The 25,262-nt window shown below is 40.6% G+C and overlaps 1 protein-coding gene across 4 annotated transcripts; it reads right to left on the bottom strand.

The window, feature by feature from the left end:
• Positions 1 to 772: 772 nt before the first annotated feature.
• Positions 773 to 25,242, bottom strand: ush1c (Usher syndrome 1C). Of its 4 annotated transcripts, XM_028585329.1 has the most exons (24): positions 25,158 to 25,242; positions 24,571 to 24,689; positions 22,435 to 22,502; positions 19,812 to 19,955; positions 18,259 to 18,397; positions 16,199 to 16,307; positions 16,043 to 16,067; positions 15,900 to 15,957; positions 15,618 to 15,806; positions 15,461 to 15,520; positions 14,955 to 15,011; positions 13,430 to 13,572; positions 12,056 to 12,121; positions 11,810 to 11,940; positions 11,045 to 11,094; positions 10,622 to 10,786; positions 10,317 to 10,433; positions 6,358 to 6,423; positions 4,920 to 4,961; positions 3,829 to 3,882; positions 3,596 to 3,695; positions 3,204 to 3,313; positions 2,396 to 2,451; positions 773 to 1,204 (listed from the first exon to the last, which is right to left on the bottom strand). In XM_028585329.1, exons 2-24 carry the CDS (start codon positions 24,604 to 24,606, stop codon positions 1,192 to 1,194), a joined length of 1,998 nt encoding a protein of 665 aa, XP_028441130.1. In that variant the 5' UTR covers positions 24,607 to 24,689; positions 25,158 to 25,242; the 3' UTR covers positions 773 to 1,191. The 4 variants fall into 4 exon arrangements, with proteins under 4 accessions (XP_028441130.1, XP_028441131.1, XP_028441132.1 ...); XM_028585330.1 differs by lacking the exon at positions 25,158 to 25,242 and having other exon boundaries at positions 24,571 to 24,764; XM_028585331.1 differs by lacking the exons at positions 22,435 to 22,502; positions 24,571 to 24,689; positions 25,158 to 25,242 and adding an exon at positions 20,300 to 20,437.
• Between the last annotated feature and the right edge of the window lie 20 nt (positions 25,243 to 25,262).

Genomic DNA, 25,262 nt, shown 5'->3' with positions numbered 1-25,262 from the left:
TTGTTTCCCACAACTCCGATTATACATCTTACTTATGCCTATGTAATGACATTTGGGTTTATTGAAAGCAAAATTATAATCACAGTTGGGACTCCCTTATTCAGTAAGTAGTTTAATATTCAAGAAGGAGCACTACTGCCCCCTGTGGACATTTAATTAAAAAACGGTATGGCTGTCCATGCTTGAAGTAAATCGATGCACTGCTGGTGAAAAGAGCCGATAGAGAAGGTGAAGGAAAGCCTTAAAGCAAGGACGTGATACAGGAGAGCAACATTCTTCACCTCACGCACCTTGTAAATCAGTACAATATGGCTTATCCAACTTTAAAAATTGATCACCTGGTAGAGCGTGCGCCCCATGTACAGAGGCTCGGTCCTCGCCGCAGCGGTCGCGGTTTCAATTCCGGCCTGCAACCCTTCGCTGCATGTCATTCCCCCTCTCTCTCCCCTTTCAGTCTAAGCTGTCCTGTCAAATAAAGGCCTAAAAATGCCACCAAAAAAAATCTTAAAAAAAAATAAAAAATACATCAATAAAGATTGGAAAATCCATATAACTTAGAAACTAATTTTACCTTGTGTCACACATGGACATAAAGTCATTATTTGGCTTATAATTGATTAAAAGAAGAAAAAAAACAATAGGACTGAGTTACCAGAGAGTAAATAAGCACACAAATCTACACCTAAAGTTATGTTTTGTTTTTCTGCAACACCAACCTGGTAACATAATGTTGAAGAAAGGAGAGCAGACAATCTGTATGCACAACAGAAACTCATGATTGGGCTTTATTAAGCTTTGGAAAGGAAGATTACAGAGCTGCTATTGATTACAGTTTGCATGTTTTAACTTGCCCTTTATTGTTATGCTGACAGATGAGACACATGTCTGAAGGGAATGATCATGGCTGTGCAGATTTAAATGAGGTCAACCATTTTCTGGCTTGACAGAGGTGAGGAAGATTACTGGAGTCAACGGAATATTGACTGGATCATCCTTGAACAAAAGATAGTGAAAATGCGGGGAGAATGTGTATTGACTTTATGGTGCCAATATCTTGTTACAGGACAAAAGAGAGATGATAGGAGCATGATAGTAATTTTTAAGTAAAAACAAAAGACCATCTTCAGCGTAAAGGTGAACAGTGAAAAGTTTTTTAATCAGTGTGGTTTTCTTGGCAGGCTGTTGATGAGACTAGAAGAATGTTCTGTAAGAGAAGAAAGAAGAGTGAATTAACTACATGTAAGATAAGAATAGCAGTTGCATAAAAAAAAAAAAAAAGCTGTTCAACCTGCTGTACTTTGTTAACTGGACTGCTAAGAAAGGTTTCATCAGGAAAACATTATTTTATACTGTGCTTGCTTCAGGCACTGCACATCAAACACAGCAGACCAAGACACATGCATGTGAGTTTTAGAAACACAAGATAATCAGGGCTTAAACTGGACTCAAGTTTTCTTGTGTTTTTTTTTTTGACTGAAAAAATAACCCCGATCAAACCCTGGAGGAATCCTCCTTACAATACCACCCGGTGTCACTTATGGCATGTGTTAAAAGATGTAACTGTCCTGGGTGACAACAAGAACAATCAGAACAACTGCTGAAGGCAGGCAGGGGTCCTAGGCTGCTTTTATGAGCGGCCATGACCTGAAGACACAGGACAATGCCACAGAGGCCACACGTGTACGTATATGTGTTTATATACGGCTCACTGGGTCGGGATGTGGCAGATATATGGTGGGACGGGTCACTGATCGCATTAGTACTAAATGTCTTCACTCGAATAGCATGGCAGTATTGTTGTAGCGCACATGCTTCAGCAATAAATAAACATATGCTGTATACATTCACTGTCACGTTTCTTGGAAATGGGTAAGCTCTAACTGTAATACACAAATCTGGCAGCTTGACAAAGATGAGGGGAAACAAATACCAAAATACTTGTTTCTTCTGATTGACATGGAGACTGACATGTGCCGAGGGGAAAGAAATGGGGCCAATAAGATGCCACACCAAACATCCCCACTGAGAGGTACAGTGAGAGGAAGTTTGAAGACTAAGTCGATTACCGGGACGAAGGTGAGGTAGGAGGAGAGGGAGGGCTAGTGCTGTAGTAGGTAGCCGTGTCTGTACAGAGCTGCACTGCCTTCAAACACCTTTCTGTTCACAGTGGGACTGACTGATGCTGACTTGCTGCATACATGAGCAAGCACACACACAGACACACAAGCCACACTGTCACATCCTGTAAACTAAATGGACCAGTTTCATTAGATCATGGCTCGAATGAACAAAAAAAAATGCACCAGATGTGCATTTTAATTACAGTATAAACACAGGCGAAAAAACAATTATACATGTTTGGACTAGAACATAAATAATGATCAGGAATGCTTACACTTCATCTTCATATTCTTTCGGAGGGGAAACACTGATCACAACATCGATCCAGTCCTAAAGGTAAAAAACAAAATGGACTTTTGTATACATCAATAGAATATAGGCAGTCTGACTGAATCTGCAAGTGAGAGTGTGACAACAACAAGCACACACAATCAATCAAGGGTGATGGGTTTTAAAGGTCCCATGACATGGTGCTCTTTGGATGCTTTTATATAGACCTTAGTGGTCCCCTAATACTGTATCTGAAGTCTCTTTCCCGAAATTCAGCTTTGGTGCAGAATTACAGCCACTAGAGCCAGTCCCACAATGAGCTTTCCTTAGTATGTGCCATTTCTGTGTCTGTAACTATTGAGGAGGAGAGAGGGGGGGCAAGGTGGAGGGTGGAGGTGTGACCTTGACCAACTGCCACTTTGTTCATTTGAAAGTCATGATGTCTCTCTCTCTCTCTCTCATGGGTGGGCCAAATTCTCTGGGCGGGCAAAGCAGAGAAAGACGAGGTAACCTTGCTCCTTATGACCTCATAAGGAGAAGATTCCAGATCGGCCCATCTGAACTTTCATTTTCTTAAAGGCAGAGCAGGATACCCAGGGCTCGGTTTACACCTATCACCATTTCTAGCCACTGGGGGACCATAGACAGGCTGGGGGAATGCATATTAATGTTAAAAACCCTCATAAAGTGAAATTTTCATGCCATGGGACCTTTAAGTGCAATCAATAAAACACGCTTCTGCTGTAGCTGCTTTATCTATCCTTTTGAAAAACAAAGTATGGCATTTCATTTTCCACTAATTGGAGTCCTACCCCTCCACTATTCCAGGCCCGAGCCAGATAGTTTTGTCCCTCAGTCAATGTGGCATCAACCAGGATCTTCCCATTCACGGCCATAAGTTCATCCCCAGGAACAACGCCACCTACAAACAGACACATCAGAGATGGTTCACTGCCAAACGGATTTGTTCACAAAAGTGACACACAGAGAGTCAGTGCAAACATAAATGTGGTCTGCGTGAAGTGGCGTTCAAACACTTGAATCTCAATAAACCATAAACATGTTTTCCCCCACAGTGATGCAGGGTTGTCGTGGGGAAATTTGTCCAAAAGGTTGCATCTATCTTAACTGTGTGAACTAGGGATGGTTGATTTCAAGTCTGTTATTAAGTTAATGTTTGAAAATAAAAAAAATGTTGACTGACCGTGCTTATCTGCAGCGCCACCTTCATACACAGAACATATCACCAACTTTCCTAACGGAGAGTCTGCACCTCCCTCCAGAGCGATATCAAGCTGTCCAGTCTTAAAAACGATCAACAAAAACAGTGCCATCAGTCCTGTTTTAGAATTTATCGTACTTTAAAGGCGATAAGTGAGATTCCTCTCATCAATAATGTTTGGTATCTGAAGTGAAGGCAGAAAGTGTAGTCGCTACCTTTTTGATTCTCAGCAGTCTCACATCTCGCCCGTCTATCTGCTCCGAGGAGAACTATTAACAAAGAAAGGATTGAAGAAGGGGAAAGCACAACACAAGACTGCAGTTGCAGAGGAATAAGTAGGCAAAATCTATAAATAGAGGTGCCAACATAAAGAATGGCTTCGTGCTCTCTGAATATGTATATGGCAATGCTCAGCAAAAAACATGACTTAAGACACCCTTTGGGAGTTATTAACCATGGATGCTATAACTTGGATGAAGAGAGGACTGCTGCTCTACAATAGTTCAGGAAAGTTATTATATGTTCTCTATGGAATCAAACAGAAAACATCTTATTCACACAGAAGTCATTTTAATTAGCCTAAATAACAAACTAGCAACTATAGCTAACGTCCCTTCTCAACCTGGACAGTCAATGCAGTTATTATGTAATTGTTGTTTAATTTTTCAACAGTTAGATTTTTTTTATTGTTGTAGTAAGGCTAGTTCTTTTGTGTAATATAATTCACAATGGCTGACATAGGAATAACAAAGTTAATAACCCTAAAAAACAGGAGCTGATGTGGTTAATTGAAGCAGACACACAAGGTTTAAATTTGTAGTTAGCAGGAACTACAACCTGTTAGCTAAATACCACTTTCATTTTAAACTGCCAAATAGAGCTGGGAGATATGGAGAAAATCAAATACCAAGATATTTTTTACCAAATACCTCGATATCGATACCGCAACGATATTGTAGTGTTGACTATCGGTGCTTTCACAAAATATTTACACAATGAGATTTGTGATAAATAATCATCAGTAATGTGGATATAATGACAAAGTGGATAAAAGCAAATAATAGAACAGTTACAACAGTCTGGTAAGTTCAGAAAATGACATCACTTTACTGTAATGCAGCCTTTAAAACCAGGAAAAGACAACACTTATGCCATATTACGATAATACGATATCCAAAATCTAAGACGATATCTATTCTCATATCACAATATCGATATAATATCGATGTATTGCCCAGCTCTACTGCCAAATATTGGTTGCATTTTCTGCAATGTTGTAGTGCTAACAAGATCAGGCATACAATACCATGGAGTAGGGATCAAAATCTTCCTCGTATTTCTGAAATTCCTGAAAGAGAATCAACATGAAGTTCATTAAAATGGATCGATATGTCAATACGGGGTTAACATATATATTTGAGACACACACACACACACACAAATATATATATATATAAAACAAAAGAATCTCTGAGAAATCTCAGTGAATGTCAGCTGTGTAACAAGTCATTGAATGAGGTGCTAGTCAGATTTCCTTTGACAACCACTTCTATGGTAAAGCTTTTACAACCACCCTGAATAAATGGAGACCATGGAGACACTTAGTTATTAATTCAACAACCACAGTGGCTTTCAAAGCCTCACACTTTAATTCAATAATGACAAGAATAATTAGATGGAACACACGCAGAAAATCATTCCTACCAAAGATGACAGCCATTTCATTTCAAAGGAAGGAAAGGGAAAAAAGGACATCACATTTGCCCACCTACGTTGACTAAGAGAGCCATTTTTCTCCCTGCAGAAAAAAAAAACACATTAATCTAACTCTTCATTTCCTGTTGTTTTGTGGACACTCAACATTGGACATAAATAATGAACCCATTTGTTACATGTTTTTATTTGTTGTGGCTGGAGACAGCAGTTGAAATTGGCCCAAACTATCTAACTGATGTGGTTTTTGGAATAATAGATACAGTAAATCTAATGAGACTGATGTTATCTCTCTCTAACCAAACTGGAGGTACAAGAAAAGGTAAAACAACCACCTTCCTTTCTTTAAAGCTATAGTGCATAGTTTCTGTCTCCCCCATGAGGAATTCTAAGTAATGACAACAACACTGTCGGTGTGTCCACGATACAAGCCTTCCGTGATCGCGCACGCGCCCCCACCCCTCCTCCACACAGTTGCTAGTATGCAAGGAGGACACGCAGGATTAAAAGAACCTGATGGACTCTTCAGAAGAGGTAATTATCTTCACTCAAATTTCTGCGCAGGAAAGTCAACTGAACATAGCCATACAGACAAATACAGAGAGAATTGTGTGGAGCGGATAGTCTTAATGAGCTTTGTGGCAACTTATTCGGCAATGGCTTTAATGTAACAGTCGTTCATTAATATTAAAAAGTTACGCACTAAATATTTAAGTAATGCACACTGGACCAACCAACGTAGAGAGACAGATTACAACCAATTGTAGGACAGTTCTTGACGAACAAACCATCAGTTGCCAGGATAGATCAAAACCAATAACAGCAGTAAGACTTTGACACCAATTCCCCAACTGTGTGTTCACAGCCCTATTGTGTGCTCCAAATCAATAAAAGGGCACTCGTGCATAAGCTACACAGCTGGACCTAAAGGCAGTGAGGCAGCCAAATGAGAGAGGACAAAAAAGTGCAGAAAGAAGAAAAAGCAGCAGAGTAATAATAAATCAATACAGGTGGTGATAGGTATGGATTACTTGTCGTTTCCTGTTTGATTTAAAAGACGAGTTGTAAGGCACCATCCGTTTCAGCATCTCCGGAGGCTGAAACAAAAGACCAGGCAGCAGCTTTTAGCGGACAAATAAAAACAACCACAACAACCCTCACTTCTATACTCTCTGGTTGAAGGTTGTAAGTTGACTTCGCCTCTGAACACACCAAGCAACAGCGATGGCTGTGGTTGGGTGCTGTCAGAAATGTACTCGGCTGCACCTGTACCCAAACCCAACACTGCTACATCACTGCAGCAAGGTGAGAAGTTACGCCACTGAGTCAACCATGCTATGCTAAGTATGCGCAAAAGTAATAATTCTTTCTTATAAATAAATAAAAAGTGTTCTGTTCAATTTAGATTTATATCATAAAGCGTTTTGGTCCAGTTCACAAAGTCAAATAACAAACATCAATATTGTGAGTATTGTAAAAGAGAGGGCTGGCTATTATATTTTTATCATTGTCAACAAATCCCACGAAAAGACAAAAACCAACAATGTACTCTGTCTCTCAAGACTTCTCTTTCCTTGGGCAGTAAGCCCCACCTCCATTGGTTCCTAATAAAGATGCAATTCTTAAAAAATAAATTAGGTCACTAATAAATGGTTTCCTTTTTAAAGGGGAACTATGCCGGGCTTTTTTTTAGCTTAATTTACCTTAAAGCTCCTGACACACTAACCCGACGGCCGACCGGTGGCAGAAAAGGCAGTCTGACTGATCAGAGAGTCGCCAACGAGTTTTTACGACAGCGTTGCCAAATATCTATTCCAAAGCGGTACGTGGAGCTCTATAGAGAAACCTGCGAGCAAAAAGCGTAAAACTGCATCGCGCTCCTTTAAATAAGGCTAAAAATCGTCACAAACAGCTGAGCAGTGTCGGGTTTAGCAAACATCACTCAAACAGGGGTAAATGTTACATTTGTCTGGGACAATTTTCAGCAACGGCTGTCCCATAGAGGAATAAGCTATGTCACGCTAGTTAGCAGATCAGTTCAATGTAAGTTTTGGTCTTTTCATGGGATTTGTTGACAATAAGAAAAATATGGACAACTACCATATCCTTGCTCTTTAAAGTTCTTTGGCCTATTTCTCTAGGCTGGTGAAACACAATGAGCAACAGGAATCCTATATTAATACTACAGCATATGGTACACCACAGTCCTTGGGAATATACTGCACAAAACATTCAGCAGCAATTTTCTTTCTAGATGTCAATATTTACAATTCTTATGAAATACAACATATAAAATTGTATTTAAAAACATCAATAGTATCGTGTGCAGCAGCAGCAGTGTAGACTACTATGACGTTTGGGGTAAAACATGTTGGAGGGGGGTGAATGATTTATGGCTTCAGCACCTAAAGTCAAGGTGCCTCTCAGCGAGGCATTTCACCTGCAGCTGCAGAGCTTCTGATGAACTGATGGCAGAAGTGTGTTGTTGTGTTCTCAGATGTGAATGTGTGACTCTATTAATGTAAGGCAAGAGGGTTACTGGAAAAAGGCTTTTCCAAAGTAAATGCAGTTTGCAAAAATAAACAACATTATTTGGGCAGTTTTATTTGAGCTTTTTGACAGGAAGAAGAAATGGCTCCCCTGTGTGATCTAATAAGCACTGATTGGCTTTCTGCAAAACAGCTGGAGAGTCTGGAAGACTTCCCAGGACTTGAGGAAAAGTGTGATGGCACACTGTGTCAAATGTCTAAATGCTTTATGACCATATTACGGTGAATCAGCGAGGATTCACGCAGGGAACAGGTGATTGTGGTGTGTTTCATACCAGGGCATCAGAACGGAGTGCAGATCTGAGTGGATCTGGTCGGTGGGTCTGGGACTGCGGCAGCATGACGGGTTTAGACATGACGGGGGCCATCTGATGCCTCTGGTTGGGGGGACTAGGAGCTAGTTGCTAATGGGGAAAGACCATGTTTCCATGCAACAGCTGAATATAGTTTCTGATTTTTAGAACAGTATTTTCATTCAATAAGTCTTTTTACAACAAAAGCATCTTGTTTTATTATGCTTTTTACAAATGTATAAAGCTTGTCATTTTAACTAAAAATGGAAGGGGTGTTTGCAAAACTGCACACCAGATTTTTACAGAAAGACACTCACCAACGGGGTGCTTGAATTGGAAATACGACTGGCATGGGAAGTCTTTCTCATTACCTGAACCACAGTAAGATAAAATTAATATTTCAGCCCTCTGGTACACTCAGACTCACTCCCATTTCCTCCACTTTCAAAGCATGGCTGAGGTTTCAATGCATAGCCCACTGGATAAAGTGCAAACGTCCAAACAAATGAAAGCGCACACTTTTCTTTTTTTTTTTAAAAATCAGCTCCTCTCATCATCAACACTACACACCATGCAACACCCCCACTCGGTATACCAATCCACACAGCTACAAGGCAAACATCAATAACTAGCTGCATCTCTGAATGCCTTTTCCTCACCTAAAAGGTCAAGATCAATGACAATGTACATTTCGGTCGTGCTAATACAATGTCTCACTCTCTCTTCATGCATAAAACATCCCAACACATAAAACAGGACATGCAAATAAACCTGAGCATTAAAGAGGATCAAGTCCTGCAGCCTTGAAAATGCACTGGCTCTACAAGCGCTCAACATATTTCTTTCAACCGCTGATGCAAATTTTCATAGATGGAAAAAAATAATTCTGGCCATCTATCAGTTCAACAAGGTACTAACACAAAGTCAAAGCCAGTCCAACACATGGAACACTCTAACCTTTGGACTAGAGGGGTAGGACGTTTCACTGGTGTTGGACGAGTAAATCCCTCCTCTTGGGAGGTAGCCGCCTGCCTCCCACTCGCTCCTGTGCTCTGGAGGACTGGGAGGGTGTTGGAGGTGATGGCGGTGATGCTGGCGGAACCCGCTGAGGGTTCCTACTCGTTCTTCCGAGCGTTGTGGGGGTGGGGGCGGAGGGGGAGGCGGCGGAGGGGGTGGAGGAGGGGGGGGGGGGGGAGGAGGAGGAGGAGGAGGAGGAGGAGGCCGTGGAGCAGGCTGAGGGGAGGACGGAGGCCACGACGACTGAGACGGAGGAGGATAGTGGGAGGAAGGCGGGCGACGGGGTTGGGGAGGCTGAGGGTGAGGCCTGCGCCCCTTGTTGGCCGAGGTGGACGGGGCAGGTGGAGGTTTTATGGCGCTGGGTCCAGAAGGGGGCCGCCGCTGTGGGGGTGCTCGAGAGGAGGGAGGGGAGTAGTTGGATATTGTGGGGTTCAGCTTGGGTGAGGGTGGAGGGCGAGGCAAGGGAGGGGGAGGCTGGCTAGTGCTGGGCTGGGTGGGGGCCAATCTCTTCAGAGGGCCCCTCAGGCTCTGATCCACGTCACCCAGCTTAATGTCATCCAGGTCAGTGGTGGCCAGGTGGAGGCCGCCAGCGAAACGCTTCACCTTGGGCTCCGAAGCAGGAGAGCGCGGCGGGGAGAGCTTAAAGTCACAAAACCATGAAAAATGAAAAATTTACTTGTTTCACCTCATGTGTCAATTCCCCTGTTGCCATATTACACAATTCAGGCAATCATCAGAAGGTAAACTATTGTCCTATTCCTTGTTCTTCTTTTATTCTACATGGACACGTTGTCGATTTACGACAAATGCATGTCCTTGTAGAATTAAAAAAAAAATTTGAATCAGATTATAGAATGTTGTGGTTGATTTTTGTCTTTTTGTTGTACTTCACAGTTCATACTTTTTTACATTGAAAGTGAAATAACTGTAACTGTCCTTCCCCAATTCTTTTCATTCAGACACCAACTAAACATGGCGGGAAGAGTTGTCTCAATGCTATAATCATCTACTGTGTTAGAGCTCTATTCATCTCCTGGCCACAGTAAAAAGAAATTGGCTCATAACATAGTATAACTTTATGAAGAGCTCTGAGTGCAGAGAGGTTTTGACAGAGGAGGTCTCACTCTGTACCTCTGGGGAGTCATTCTCCACGCAGGATATCTGCTCCAACCGAGTCTGACAAAGACGCTCCACCCAGTGTTGCACTTTCTCTGACTCCTCGAGGTCTTCTCTCTCAGTCTCTGAGACCTGGCACATCACAAGACGAACAACAACGGTTGCATTTAAGTTAAAACCACGACTTGACACCATGAAATTAACGTTGCCGATAAAGTACATCATAAATATGAAATGGTTTAATCCACATTGTAACTTTGTTCAGTATTTAAGAACAAGTCCACTCTACAATTGACTTGGCTAAGCCCGTCCTTTCCTACCTCCTGGACCAGCCGACTGATCTTCAGTTGCTTCTCTCGTTCATACATCTCTTCCTTCTCCTTGGCGAGTTTCAGCTCAAACTCCATCTCCTTCTTGTTCTTTCTCTGCTCCTGCAGTGTGTCCATGTTGGACCCTTTCTTCTTTTTCTTCTTCTTTTCTCCTTTCTGAGGCGTCATCAGTTAGTCAAAAATAAAACAAGCAGGGGACAGACAAATCTGCCACTCCAAACCACACAGCATGATGTGCAGAAATAGGCAGTGATACAACACTGTGTTCACGTGAAGTTTTATAAATAATTCTAAGAACAAAAACTCTGATTTTGAATATGCAACAGCAACTTTGTCATGATGACATAACAACCGATTATCATTCCTTTGTCGCCACTCTCACACCACTCTGAACACAGGCAGCACTGACAGTACCTTGCGGAGTGACGGCAGTTTTCCCTCATATCGATACAACCAGCCAAACGCTAAGGATGGAGATGAACACAGTCTCACAAGTTTGTTAAACTAGAGCCAAGGTTAAAACACAGTCTCAGTAAACTCCAAACAGTGCATCTATTTAAAAAAAAGAAACATTACACTAAAGAACCCACAACACAGCACTCAAAGAGAAGAATGAGAGAAACAGATTAAGCCTGCTCCATTCAGGCACTCTGAATAACAACTACATTTAAGAACCAAGGATGCAAAATGCATTTTGGTGATGCAGATAAAAAAAAAAGACAGCTTTCAAATACTGGATTTTGGTTGTGTGTCATTAACTTTTTGCAGGATCCCGCAAAAGATAAATAAAACCTATTCAGATGATACTGAAAATTAACTATCCAATGGTTACATTTTGGTTGTCAAAGGAAATCTAGCACTAGTCTGTGTTCACGCTGGTTAGCACGAACATCCTGCGACAACAGCTGTGACAATGGCAGCTGAGGCTCCGGACTCACTTGTCTGTCCTGTTCTTCCTCCTTGTCATCCTCTGTGAACGAGCTGGCTTCATCCGCTTAGAGGAAAGGCCATCAACAACAGCACAGCACACAGAAGTGACAGAAAGAGAAACAGAGAGCGTGCAGAAGAGAGGAGGGGAAATTAGGTGAACACCAGGCAAGAGAACCTTCTACAGCTCGGGAGAAAAGTAAATGGAGGATTCATGCATTTCAGGACAAAGACTCGTTCAGGTGTCCTTACGAGAACTCTTGGCCTTGGTGGTTTTTGTCTCAGGTGGGGCGCGTTGTGGGCTCTTAGGACTCTTGGGTCTTTCTTTGGCTCCCCAGTCCTCCTCCCACTCTCTGCTGTGCTCCCTCTCCACAGCCTCAATCCTACAGAGGGCGTAAAAACAAGAGGGCGGTGTAAAATATTTTATATATGTCGTAAAAACAATACTGAATTGGCACTTCATGGACACTGATTAAATGCACGAAATGAGTTGTATACTTCTCCATCTCTTTTTTATAGCGCTCCTCTTCCTCGGCAGCTTTCTGAGCAATCTCCATCTTTCTCCTGGTAAACATATGATAAATATACAACATAAAACTCTGTCCATACAACATGCTATAGCACAGGGCTGTACATACAGAATATACGACTTTAATCCAGTTTATGAGTGTCAGCCCTGCAACACGTGATGTGCATTATTCTATATTGCTGGCAGCAATAAGATTGTGATGTACCAAAGGAGCAATATGGTCCTCAGTTAAATGGGACCTGATTAATGTATGATTGTTAAGTAATGCCTAGTTGACAGGGACATAATATCTTTGCTCACACATTAAGAGTACTCTTTTTTTTCTGTTGTGTTGTAGTGTCAGGAGGGCATGGAATGGCCTGAATTCATTTGAGGTACAGTATTTGAATTTGGGGTGACAGGAAAGGTTTTGATCAACAAAGATAAAGGAAAGAACTAGGCTATTGTAAATCCAGACTTTGCCACTAAAATGCTCATAGGGATTTCTGGAAAACAACAAAGTAATTTCAGTCAACACCTTTGCTATTGGGTGATGACAGTCAGTCTCAGATTGACCGCATGTTGGTATTTCTCAAGCTAATTAGACAAACTGAGCCTTCCAGCTGAAAGTGGATACAAATCTACTGGGCACTGTTAACTTGCAGAGCTTTGGAGAAGCAGAGCATGTCATATCAAAGTGTCCAAGTGTGCAACAGTGTGCGTGAGAACCAGGGATATCCATTGCATTAGTTTGAAATATAACTCTATTTGCATCAAATCAATGTAGTTTCATATTAGGTTAAACCCTGTGTGTATCTAGTAATACTAGATTATCTTTGTATCGTGTAATAAGCTATAATTTAAGTTTGTGTGACGATAACCTTTTTAAATGAACAAGATCAAAATTGCAGTACTATAGAGAGCCGAAGTCACGCCGAGCATCAAGCTAGGTGAGATAGCTAGGTTGTGGGAGACGGGAGATGTAGTTCACTGAGCGGTTTCACATAAAACTAAGTGGTCATATGACAAACCTACGGCTAACTGAGACTTTCGTCGGTTGAAAAATTATCTTTTAAATTGACAAACATCATATTTGTAATCCATGGCTCAATTCAAACGGGATCAAAAAATAATTTGCTTCTCCCCGTTTACTACCATTCATATTTTTTCTGAGTTTAGGTCCCATGAGGTCCACCGGAAGGGGCGGGACTTTGGCTCTCTATGGAGCATACTTCTTACATTTCAAGATAATAGACTATCAGTCTCTTGTACAGGCACAACAAGACAACACTGTCATTCTTCTGCCATGCGACAACAAACAGGTTGCACTTCAAGAAGAGGAGAGTTTTGTGCTTTTCACTTACTGCTTCTCCTTCTCCTGCTGCTCTTTAATGATTTTGTTGGTCTCCAGTGCCACCCTCTTCTGGTGCATCAGCTCCTGCCTATCCAGCTCCCTGCGGGCCTCCACTGCCAAACGCTCCTCATCTGTCATGAACAGCTCCGTGCCCTGAGAGGGTGATAACAGCCAGAGACGACAATCAGGGAAAGACAACGTGTACAACTTTTTGGCTCTGGAGACCGGCAGGCAAGCCCGAAACAGTCTCCTGCACTAGGGAAAGAGGAGACGTCTGTTTTTGTCACGTAACATCTTTGAAGCCTCACTTACAACTTAAGAATCATTGATATACAGTATATAGTGTGTGAGCAATTTATATAACTATTATATATATATACATATATATATATATATATAGGGTTGGGCATCGTTTGGATATTAACGTTTTGGATTCTGATTCCAATTCCGATTCTTCCTTTCGATTACGGTTCTTATCGATTCCGATTCTTTGAGGGGTGGAGTTGAAACGGGTCATGCAATCCCTCCTATATATATATATATATATATATATATATATATATATATATATATATATATATATATATATATATATATATATATATATATATATATATATATATATATATATATATATATATATATACATACATACATACATACATAAATACATCCGCATATACACAAACACAAAATACATACTAGAAATACTGTTGCAGGGTTCCCTGTTTATGTAGATGCAAATAAATAAATGCATTAGAACGGCACCAAGGAAAACAGTAAATAAGAAGGATTGCATGACTCAATCACACAGCCGTCTTCACTGAGTCCCGAGGCAAACAACCTGCCAAGTGATAAATGTTGCTTCTGCAGACAGCCGGGCTGAGGCACAGGCTAGGTAATGTGATGTCTCCAAAACAAATGGCACATTTATTTGTACGTCGCATGAATGCAAAAGGGAGAAGGCAGACGTGTGTTAATCTCTTAACTGTTTTACGTTCTGAGAGAATTCCATTTCCTCATAAGCGGATTCAAAGGCAATCACGCAGATTGTATCTGCTTTCCAGGTTTTTCCCTATCTACACTTTATTCTATGATCCCAAACCCAATATGCACAACATCCAGCCGTTGTATATACATAATTTTGATTGGGCATCACCACTATGATTGATTTGTTTTTTGTATTATATTTGACCGGTTAGATGCATGTTTTATATCCTAGAAACTTGGAGACTTAGAGTCTCTGGGAATTCTTTTAAATGTAAATACTCTACATGTAAGAAAAACACAGCAACATGTGTCATTTTATCTAGGGTTATTCATTTTTAAGGGTTGACTGTCTCATATGCAGATGTAATCATATGTATCTTAAACTCAGTGGTGTTTTATGTTGTCTTTGAGTGAATTCAACAATACTCACATGAGTTATATGAGGAAAAAGAACAAGAATTATGAGTTGAGCTGCAAAAGAACGACATAGTAAAAATGCTCTATGAGTTGTTGTTCTTCACTAAACATAATGAGAGTGTACTTACAGCTCCTGTCAGAACAGTAATAGTCAGACTCCTGCCGCTCTTCAAGACTCTCACAGCCTGGGGAAATATAAAAAAAAGAAAGCTTTTAAATAATGCCCTGCAGATATATTTAATGAATTAAATTAAGTCTCTTAGGAAGACAATGGCCCATGTGAAAAATGTGATGTGTGTATTTAGCAGGGTGTGAAGAAATCACCAAATCCTGGTAAATACTGCAGGCTTTGTTTTATCCATCAGCCACTTTGGCAAATAACCATCAGCCATCAGTCCATGAAGGATTTTTTTTTGTTTTTACTACAAAACCATATTGGCTGGTTAAACACTAATTTGGCTTTGGTTCTGCAGCTCAGTGAGCTGAGCGTAGTAAAACACTGCCACTGACACAAGCACAGTTAAAACACTGGGGCTTTGGATAGAAGAAAGAAAATGACAAAATGTACAAAATTGTATGTCTATGCTAAAGCTGCCAATATTGCAAGTGGATAATTAAGTGAAGAAAAATGCACCTCTTTGTGGTCCGTATTAGTAAAATCCACCCCGTTCACCTCCACTATCTGGTCTCCAATCTAGATTTCAGGATAAGACATAGATGCAGTTTGACAGCAGACAGGTATATGAGTCTCACTGTTTCATAGAGGTGTTCTGGTCATTTGGAGAAATCACCTCAAGTCCAACTTCTGCAGAAAGGGAGCCTGGCTTGACGTTACTGATGTAGATACCAGGTTTCTGGGTTGGACCGCTGGAAATGCTGATGCCCATACCCTTGGTACCCACGAGGCTGAGGAAAACCTTCTTCTCCTTGATTTCTTTGTCTCCAATGGATGCCAAGCCTGCAATGCTGCTTTTTTTCTCCTGCGGCAGTACACAAAAAGTCCATAAGCTGTCTGTGATACAACTTTGGAAACTGAAAAGCAACATGTGGAAAAAACTGAATGTGTCTCCTACCCCTGACTCCGACACAAACTGGTCAACAAACTGCCACTTGAGGGGTTCATCTGATGAGCTGGAGAAAAAAAACAGCACATTAACTCCCCATTTCACCATTTAATCGGCAGATAGAAACGATATTACCATACTGATTGTCTTACCTTTTCACTGGGATCATCCCCACATCTGCACGAATGGAAAAAAAAACAAAGAAATTAAAAATAAAATGGATGATGCCACAGCTGTTAAACAATATTCATTTTAATGCACATCAATCATGCTACCGTTGTTGGAAAATAACTTTGTGTTTGACGTACGCCTGACTTTGAGTGAAACAATCTTCTTCGTCTTGATGAGACTGACGACCTCCTCGTGGATACAGGAGGAGATGGAGTATCCATTGATGCGCACAATCTCATCACCAACCTCAAAATCAACACAGGATGGCATATTATGGATGACACCTTCACTTTCAATATATCAAACCAGATCAGAGACGACGGTACTGCTACTCCAACAATTTACATCCCTGTCTCTTGAATTTACCAGCCACAATATGATTAATTGAACCTTGTCATCTATTTACATTTGGATGTTTTAACCATTTACATAACTGAGCTTAGCTACCACACCTATATGCCAATGTCTACACAGTCATGTACTATACATACACACATAGGCACATGCACACGCGCGCGTGTGCGCGCACACACACACACACACACACACACACACACACACACACACACACACACACACACACACACACACACACACACACACACACACACACACACACACACACACACACACACACACACACACACACACACACACACACACACACACACACACACACACACACACACACATTCATCTGTGCTGTTGTTTTTTTTATCCTAAATCAATTTAATTAATTCATTTGTTTGGCTGTTTGGCTTAGATTTAAAAGCCTAACCAGGGTCGGGGGCTGTAAATTAGCTTCAGCTAGACGCCCTATAGTAAAGTACATCTATTGCTCATCTGTATGTAACAATGTGTATCTGGTCCCTGTAAAATAAACACATAGATTACAATTAATGAAATAAATTTTAAATGAATCGACTCAACCTGTATTTTAGCAGGTTATAATGCATACTACAATATTCCTTTGAATTAATTAAAATTATATTAATATAAAATAAAATTTTATATATGTATCTTTTTTTAATTTCCATTAGTACCAGTAGAAATGCTGCCATGTTTTACACTGACTGTGTCTCTCCAGGTTTTATCCAGATATTAGACAGGAGACTAAAATCTACACAGGACATTAACTTTTTCTGCCATGGGAGGAGTTCTTTTTTTGTACTGAACATCCATATGGGTGAAACTGGGCCATCAGTGACAGACACACAAGCTCTGTGAGAGACCCGGAGGTCATTTAGAAATTATGTTTTATTTCTCTCTTTTATTTTATGAATATCATATCATAGTTTGTGTTTTATTTGCTTTGTATATTTATGCCTATGTAAAGCACTCTGAATTGCCTTTATGTTCTTAATTGTGCTATACAAATAAATTGCCTTGCCTTGGCTTAAATAGCATGGTGCTTTACCCCACCTAGTGGATTCTGGTATTATGACCTTCAGTGGCACCAAGACACAAGACACAACAACAGGTACCCTATATAATCTTTACATTAAGAAGTATACTGATTAAGTGGCATGCTATACACAAAATTACCATTTTGTAACATACAGTATGTATGCAAATGTTTACCATGTAACTGAATAAAAATACTGTTGGTATACTTTATTAAAACTAGTACTATTGCTACTAAAATGACAAAATAATAATTCTACATATTAATAACTCTTTATTTGGTACTTTAACTAAAATAGGCATTTTGTGTTTTAAGAGCTTAAAAAATATGTGGTTAGCCTGGTTGACACCAGACCCTTCTCAGTTGTAACTGAGAGTGGGTCTGGGGAAGGTTCATTCACAGCTCATTTCCAAAGGGGGGCGTCACCAACGGACGCCGCTCAAATGTCTCTGGGCGCAATTGGATAGACCTTCAACCAATCAGACCAACGATCCGGGGGACGTAGCAGCGACAGCTGCACCAACGGGTTCGGTGGCCGTCATGTTGAATGTAAACAAAAAGCTGCTCGCCGTCGCTGCGCTATCGTCCTTGTGTAAAGCCCGCCTCAACGGTTGTGATTGGTGCCTCGATTTGGAAAAATTGGAAATGGGCTTGAATGGGCTCTTGGCCTGACTGACTTGCAGAGTAAATCTCAAATTTGCCAGAAGTTTGTCAGGGTTTTCCCAGGCTAATATGTGGTAACATAAAAGGAAAAGAAAAAAAACATCACAGTTAACACACACATATGCATACCTGAAGGCCGACATTCCCGGCCTGACCGTCTTTGACAATCTGTGATATATACAGACCACTGCCAAACTCCAGCCCTCCTCGGACACTCAGGCCCAGTCCATCGCGATGTGTCCGATCCAAACGCACCTCCTTGAGCTTTCTGCATAATCAGGAGAGAGAGGAAGATTATAAAACAGGATGTACAAGCCAGGTAAAATTTAGAAATGGAGAAGGATGATGATGAATAATTTTATTTCGGTTAACATATATGAAAGAAACAATTATTTCCCACAATTTGCCACCGTAGCTAAACCGAAAAAGGAATAGGGTGAAGCCAAGGCTTATTTTGCCCATCCTATAATCCCCATAGAACCACCCAAAAATCCATCAAAACTAAATGAAACTAAATACTAGTAATTTTACATTTTAATCAAATTACTTCATAACACTTGATTATTTTAGATTGTAAAGCTTTTTTGAACCTCAACAGAGGCGTACACACTTTCAACTCATCATTAAGTTCATTCCATAATTTAACCCCCAAAACTGAAACGCATCTAAATTTTACATTAGACCTCACTTTACCAGTTTCAAAGATAGAGAAGCGTCTTGAATTATAATTATCTTCTCTTAATTAAAAAAAAAATGAATACAGGATGGTTTCAGTATGGGAAAAGGGAGAATACAGAAAGCGTGGGGGATGTTCAGGGATATTATAGTCTAGTTAAATCGTCTATGTAGGGTGTTTTCATTACGTAGGCACATATGGGATACAGACCAGATATAAACCAGTACCTGGTCTTAAAGCGTAACTCTCGCCAAAATGCAACTTAGGGTCTTTTTGTGAATGTACCCGAGTCAAACTTTCGTTTAAAAACATAATTAGGACGGAAATTTTAGTTTAGTAAAAAGAACAGTTTTGAACAACTCACTTTACTTCTTGGTGTTTCCTGTCGCTGCCATCTCTCCAGTCAAAAAGAGTCAATCTCCGAATCCAGCGTAACAGGAGGAGAGTAAAGATGGAAAACTCCTAAAACTTAATTCAATATAAATGCACGGATAATTCGTTGTTTTGTCGTTAGTGAAAAACAATATTGACCTTGTAGTTGAAAAAGGAGCCTCATATAAGAATGACATTTCCTCCTATGGAGTCCGTTCATTCGCATTCGGAGATCGACACTTTTTGACTAGCAAGATGGCGGATGCGTAAACAACAACTGCTAAATTGAGTTGTTCAAAACTTTTCTTTTTAGTAAACTCTGTGTACACAAACAAAGTTCTCAATGCTCGAGTTCATGTGTAGAGCCCCTGGTGATACTTGGAGCAAAGTTTCATGTTGTGTCGAGCCTTCTTAGTGTTTTAAAAATGTTGATTTTGATGCGATCATAGTAGTGCCCCTAACACTCCCATTCAAAAGGCCATTTGACCGAAAAACGAAAATACGGTAAATCTTACAAGTGGCGTTTCCGTCCTAAATATGCTTTTAAAACGAAAGTTTGACTCGGGTACATTCACAAAAAGACCCTAGGTTGCATTTTGGCGAGAGTTACGCTTTAAGTCGATGCTGCACTCACCGTGACCTCTTGGGGGTAAGCAGGTCGTACTCCACCTGGTGTTTGAGTGGGATGAGAGGTCGGATGGCATCAAACAAGGGCAAGCGCTTTGGTTCGTTGATGACCAGCTTCAGGTCCCCCACCAACACTGTCAAATCCATCGACCTGAAAGAGAGGAGGGGCATAACTTTTGTTTTATTTTTTTTTTTTTTTTTTATGTGACTTCTACCTCTTAGGAAGATACAATATAAGGTCCCCTGGTCAAGACAAGTGACTTTCTACAATGTATTGTTTGAAAGAAATCTAGTTTGTTAGAAATACAGTATGTAGGCCTACTGCAGTTATAAAACAAGAATAAGGAAATTTAAATGGTATCTTGGTATCTGCCAATAAATGCCAATGTGATGTACTGCATTTCTAAGTTGCATCAGCTTCATTAAAACAGAACTGAGAATGATGAAGATGAAAATCCGAAATAACAACACTGGAGATTATACTTTAATACTTACTGTAGACCTCTCCGAATTCTTTGCTTGTTTTATTCATTTGTTTAGTTCTATCTGATAATGATTATTCTGTAAATTAATTCGACATTTAAAGGTCCCATGGCATGAAAATGTCACTTTATGAGGTTTTTTAACACTAATATGCGTTCCCCCAGCCTGCCTATGGTCTCCCAGCGGCTAGAAATGGCGATAGGTGTAAACCGAGCCCTGGGTATCCTGCTCTGCCTTTGAGAAAATGAAAGCTCAGATGGGCCGATCTGGAATCTTCTCCTTATGAGGTCATAAGGAGCAAGGTTACCTCCCCTTTTTCTGCTTTGCCCGCCCAGAGAATTTGGCCCACCCATGAGAGAGAGACATCATGGCTTTCAAACGAGCAAAGTAGCAGTTGGTCAAGGCCACACCCCCACCCTCCACCATGCCCCCCCCCCTCTCCTCCTCAATAGCTACAGACACAGAAATGGCACATCCTAAGGAAAGCTCATTGTGGGACTGGCTCTAGTGGCTGTAATTCTGCACCAAGGCTGAATTTTGGGAAAGAGACTTCAGATACAGTATTAGGTGACCACTAAGGTGTATTAAAGTCCTCCTTAAAGAGTACTCCAGGATTTAGCATTGCACTCCTTAAACATTGTCATACTTATAATGGACAGGGTTGATGCAGCAGAACCAGAGATATTGTTTTTTCAGTCCCACACATTCTTCTTCCGGTCAAAACCTGGTGCCTACATTACCTACAATGCAACTTGACAGTTTGGTCGGGTATGTTAAAGAGCAGCTTTTATACTACCGTACTTTTCGGGTCTTAGTTTTTGATTCAGGACTCCTATAGCGCCTGACATGACACTCCTATAGCCTGACATGATTCACCGCACAATAAACTATGTAGATCGTCCGGAAACTCTTCTTATCATCGGTGCACTTTATGCAGCTCTTCTGCAAGCTTGGTTTAGGTTCCTCCTCCCCCTTGCCTAATAGTTTACTATTGCCTATTGGCTAATAGTGGCAGTAGCCTCAAGCTGCTGGCCTCAAGCAGAGATGAGGAGTGGGTTAAAGGTCTGGGATGCTCACTTCTTTTTAACACTAATTTTTCAAACATGTAGCTTTCAGAGCCAACCGAGGCTGCCTTAAGTGACATCACTTGAGGCAATTTATCAAACTTCACGCTGGCCCTCTGGAGCCACAAAAGGTTTTATACAACTTTTTTCTTACATATGCAGTAGTATTCCCCAAGACCTGTAAACAGTCTTTGACGTTTCAAATTGGTGGAGTTCCTGTTAAATTTTTAAATTCCAGTTTAAACAACAGTAAAAGTGCATAACCATAATATTTATGGGGATACTGATGGATGGAAAAAAACAGTCCAATCATCTTTCTTTCACAATTTAAAGTAGTAACACAGCAAAGTAAAAGCTACTGTGTAAAATCTGTCCACCTGGCCTCCTCTTTAAATTATTAATAATTCCATTCCACTTCAGCCGTGTTTGGAGGGTGAACATAAAAAGAGCTTTTGTGGATAACTGGCCAGGCATGTCGGAGCACAGTGGAAACTGATCAGAGACTTAACCGGTAGGGCCATAGAGTTCTGGCTCTGTACAAAGATGAATTGAAACCTAGACCCCCACCACCACCACCAAGCCCTCTGCTGTGACCAGGCTGTTATCAGAAACCCCAATGGAGCACAAAGTTTAAACTGGAGGTCTGTGTGAATCAGAGATGTGTGTGACAAGATAAAGAGCTTTAAAAAAAAACTACTGTTAAAAGTTGGTGAGGAGTTAGTAGAAGTTAAAAATGTGTTTGGGCATAATTTCACCCGCAGCTAATAAGAACAAATGAGAAGAAATGTAGCCTTTTATCTTAGAATATACACATACGTCTTTTTTATATGCTAAATGTCACATGTTGAATAACCTAATATCACTGGTTTTATCAGTTCTGGCTTAACGTGGTAGTTATTTAAGGACACAATCTATTCAATAACCACATTTTATTCTGATATATAGAGGTGTGAATATACAGATGTGTGCATGACAGAGATAAAACAAAAAAGAAATTTCAACTTTCTTGCAGACACAGACACACACACACACACACACACACACACACAAAAACCACTCTGAGCAGTGACAGATGGTACTCACTGGTGATACATGCGGAGGACATCGTACAGGTAATCCTTCTCTGCTTCATTTTCAATCAGCAACTCCACCTGCAAGAAAGAACAAACATCTGGTGCCATGCTTCTTCTCACTGCTGAATCGGGGGAAATGTCAGCCCACAGACACACTGTACCTCACTCCTGTGGTCCTGTCAACACTGTTTCTCTGTTTTACCACAGGGGGGTAAGCCATCAGTCTGTCTGTGTGTGTGTGTGTGTGTGTGTGTGTGTGTGTGTGTGTGTGTGTGTGTGTGTGTGTGTGTCATACAAACCTGATGGTGGCTCAGCTGCAGCAGAATGGTCTTAAGGAAACGTTTCGGCCAATCACTGATATAACACATTTCACTTTAGGTCTGACTAAATCTGTCCCAAACTACAAACTGCAGTCTTCAAACCCAACCAATCTTTTACCAGAGTGGTAGTTTAAACTAGGCTTTGTGGGGATGATGAGGCTCCTTGGACTAAAGCAGGTGTAATGGACAGCCCTTCCCTAATCATCAAACCACTGAGAGGGAATAATGGCAGTACAGCTGAGGAGAGGCTGTAGTGGGAAGGTCAGCAGTGTCATCTTACATCTCAGACACAAACAGAGGTGAACATTTACACCCAACATTCTGTCTCTCTCACACACACACACACACACACACACACACACACACACACACACACACACACACACACACACACACACACACACACACACACACACACACCCTCATCTAGTGTGTAAGTCTTAGAGAGAGCAAAAACTCATGTACACCGCACATTCAGACTCTTATGTATAATTTTATATAGAAATTAAAGCATTGGTAGATCGACTCATTATTATAGTCATAACTGTAGGACTGCCCTACGTAGACCCTGCTGTGAGGGGTGTGTGTGACATGGTGTTTATGACTGCCATAAAATGATCTGGCTAAGGGCAGTGAGACAAAGTCAGCCACTCCTGCAGCCTGAACTGCATGCAGACTTTGGCACCATAAACCAATAAGGTAAGAGATGATTTGTCAGTTGGATATCCATTTTAAAAGTGCACTGTCTAGTTAAAAGGTTCAGATTGTTTTCACAGAAAAATAACCTATATATAACTTTGTACATAGATTGCAGTACATACAACGAACCCCCAGAGAACAAAACACCTGGCACTTTTAAATTGACAAAACAGATAATAATTATTCTGCAAATTTACAGTAAATCTACACAAACTCTCAACCAAAGAGAGCTACGGTACACTGACTTTGATGTCCCAAAAAGAAACAAAGCCTGATTGTGCCATGTTGGCCCCTCAGCCTCTAATTAAACCCATAAATTGTCCCATATCTTCTGCTCAGCTGCTCATCTCTGACAGTCTACATTATCTAATGCTAAGATGCCCTTTGTGAAGAGTCTGCAATATGCGACACTGCCTGCCTGCTTGAACAGATGGCTGTGTGATGATCCTACATGCTCTGGGGCTGAAAACGCCCTTAACATATCATGTTTCCTTCCTCTGTTTTTACTCATAGTTACTTTTTCAGTCTGTTATGTGCTATCACGAACCACACAACATAGTATAATGTGTGCTTAACTCATGGAGCCATATACCATGGATTAAAATAACATTTATTTTATCCTGGACCTCAGCTGTATGATGTTTACAGGCATGGGACAAATACAGAAAGGATGTCCTTAGAATAGACATAACTAACAATAGATCTGCCTATAGCCTACCATCTAAAATATGAATTGTGGGAACTGTAAAAAAACAAATGAAAACCTATGAAATTAATTTGTTATACGTGACAAACCAAGAAAACAAGTTATTTCAGTTGAATGAAAACTCATTAATTTATTTACAACTCTTAGTTTTCTCTATTATTTATCCCAAGGGCTTTATAGTTAGTGACACTAGTGATAAATTATATTTGTGTTTGAAAATGATCTTTTTGAAAATACATTTTGAATGACTTTAACGGTTTACTTTTTCGTGAGGCTGTCGGGCAGGCCTACTTTGGCGTAACATCCCACTGAAAGAGACACCTGAGCCAGTAAGGTGACAACCAGGTAAGGAAAAAGCTTTTTGAGGGCTATTTTAGATAGATGTAATCGATATACGAACAGGACAATGTTTGTATCTTACCTTGTGCCTAAATTCCCGAGCAACTTTCCGCTCCATCGCCGAGAGACAGTAGCCAGCAGACGTGAGATCCCAGTGTCGGTGACAGTTTGACAGGACTGGACCAGGGTCAGTACGTCAAGCTACTCGTAGTATAATTAGAGCTTCCGGTTAAGATTTTCATAGTAAGACAATCATTAACAAAGATAAACACGGGGTAATGAATACGACCAAAGTGAACATTCACAAAAGCATCGTTTAGCCAGGCTTAGCTTAACTCTCAGGTGACTGTCATGTGAGTGTGTATACGTCTTTGTTCTCCACACCTCAATTTCAGGCCTTTATTGTGAAGGCAGCAACATGGTTTACCTTCTGTTTTTCAGCGAACTGTCGACAAATGGTGCTTTTGCAAAACAATCATTTAGTTATTTAGCTAGACGCTTAGTTAATTCATGAAATATCTTTATTGAAGATACACATTTTTAACCGACGAAAGTCGCTGGACCAAAGGAGCGTTAATATCCATGGGGTTTTATTCAGAAGAAATCTTGTTATGGAACATTATTATTCATGGTTGACTCTTACTTGAAATGCAATACAACTATACTTACCCTAGCTGCCACATAACTGACATTATAAACTATGTGGTTATTGTCTTATTAATTGTTTCATGACACTGACCAACTCAAACAGAAGCCTAGTCCGCCGCTTGTGGG

This window comes from Perca flavescens, chromosome 8 (genome assembly GCF_004354835.1).
Source record: "Perca flavescens isolate YP-PL-M2 chromosome 8, PFLA_1.0, whole genome shotgun sequence".
NCBI lineage: Eukaryota > Metazoa > Chordata > Actinopteri > Perciformes > Percidae > Perca > Perca flavescens.
This window is presented reverse-complemented; position numbering and strand designations above follow the sequence as displayed.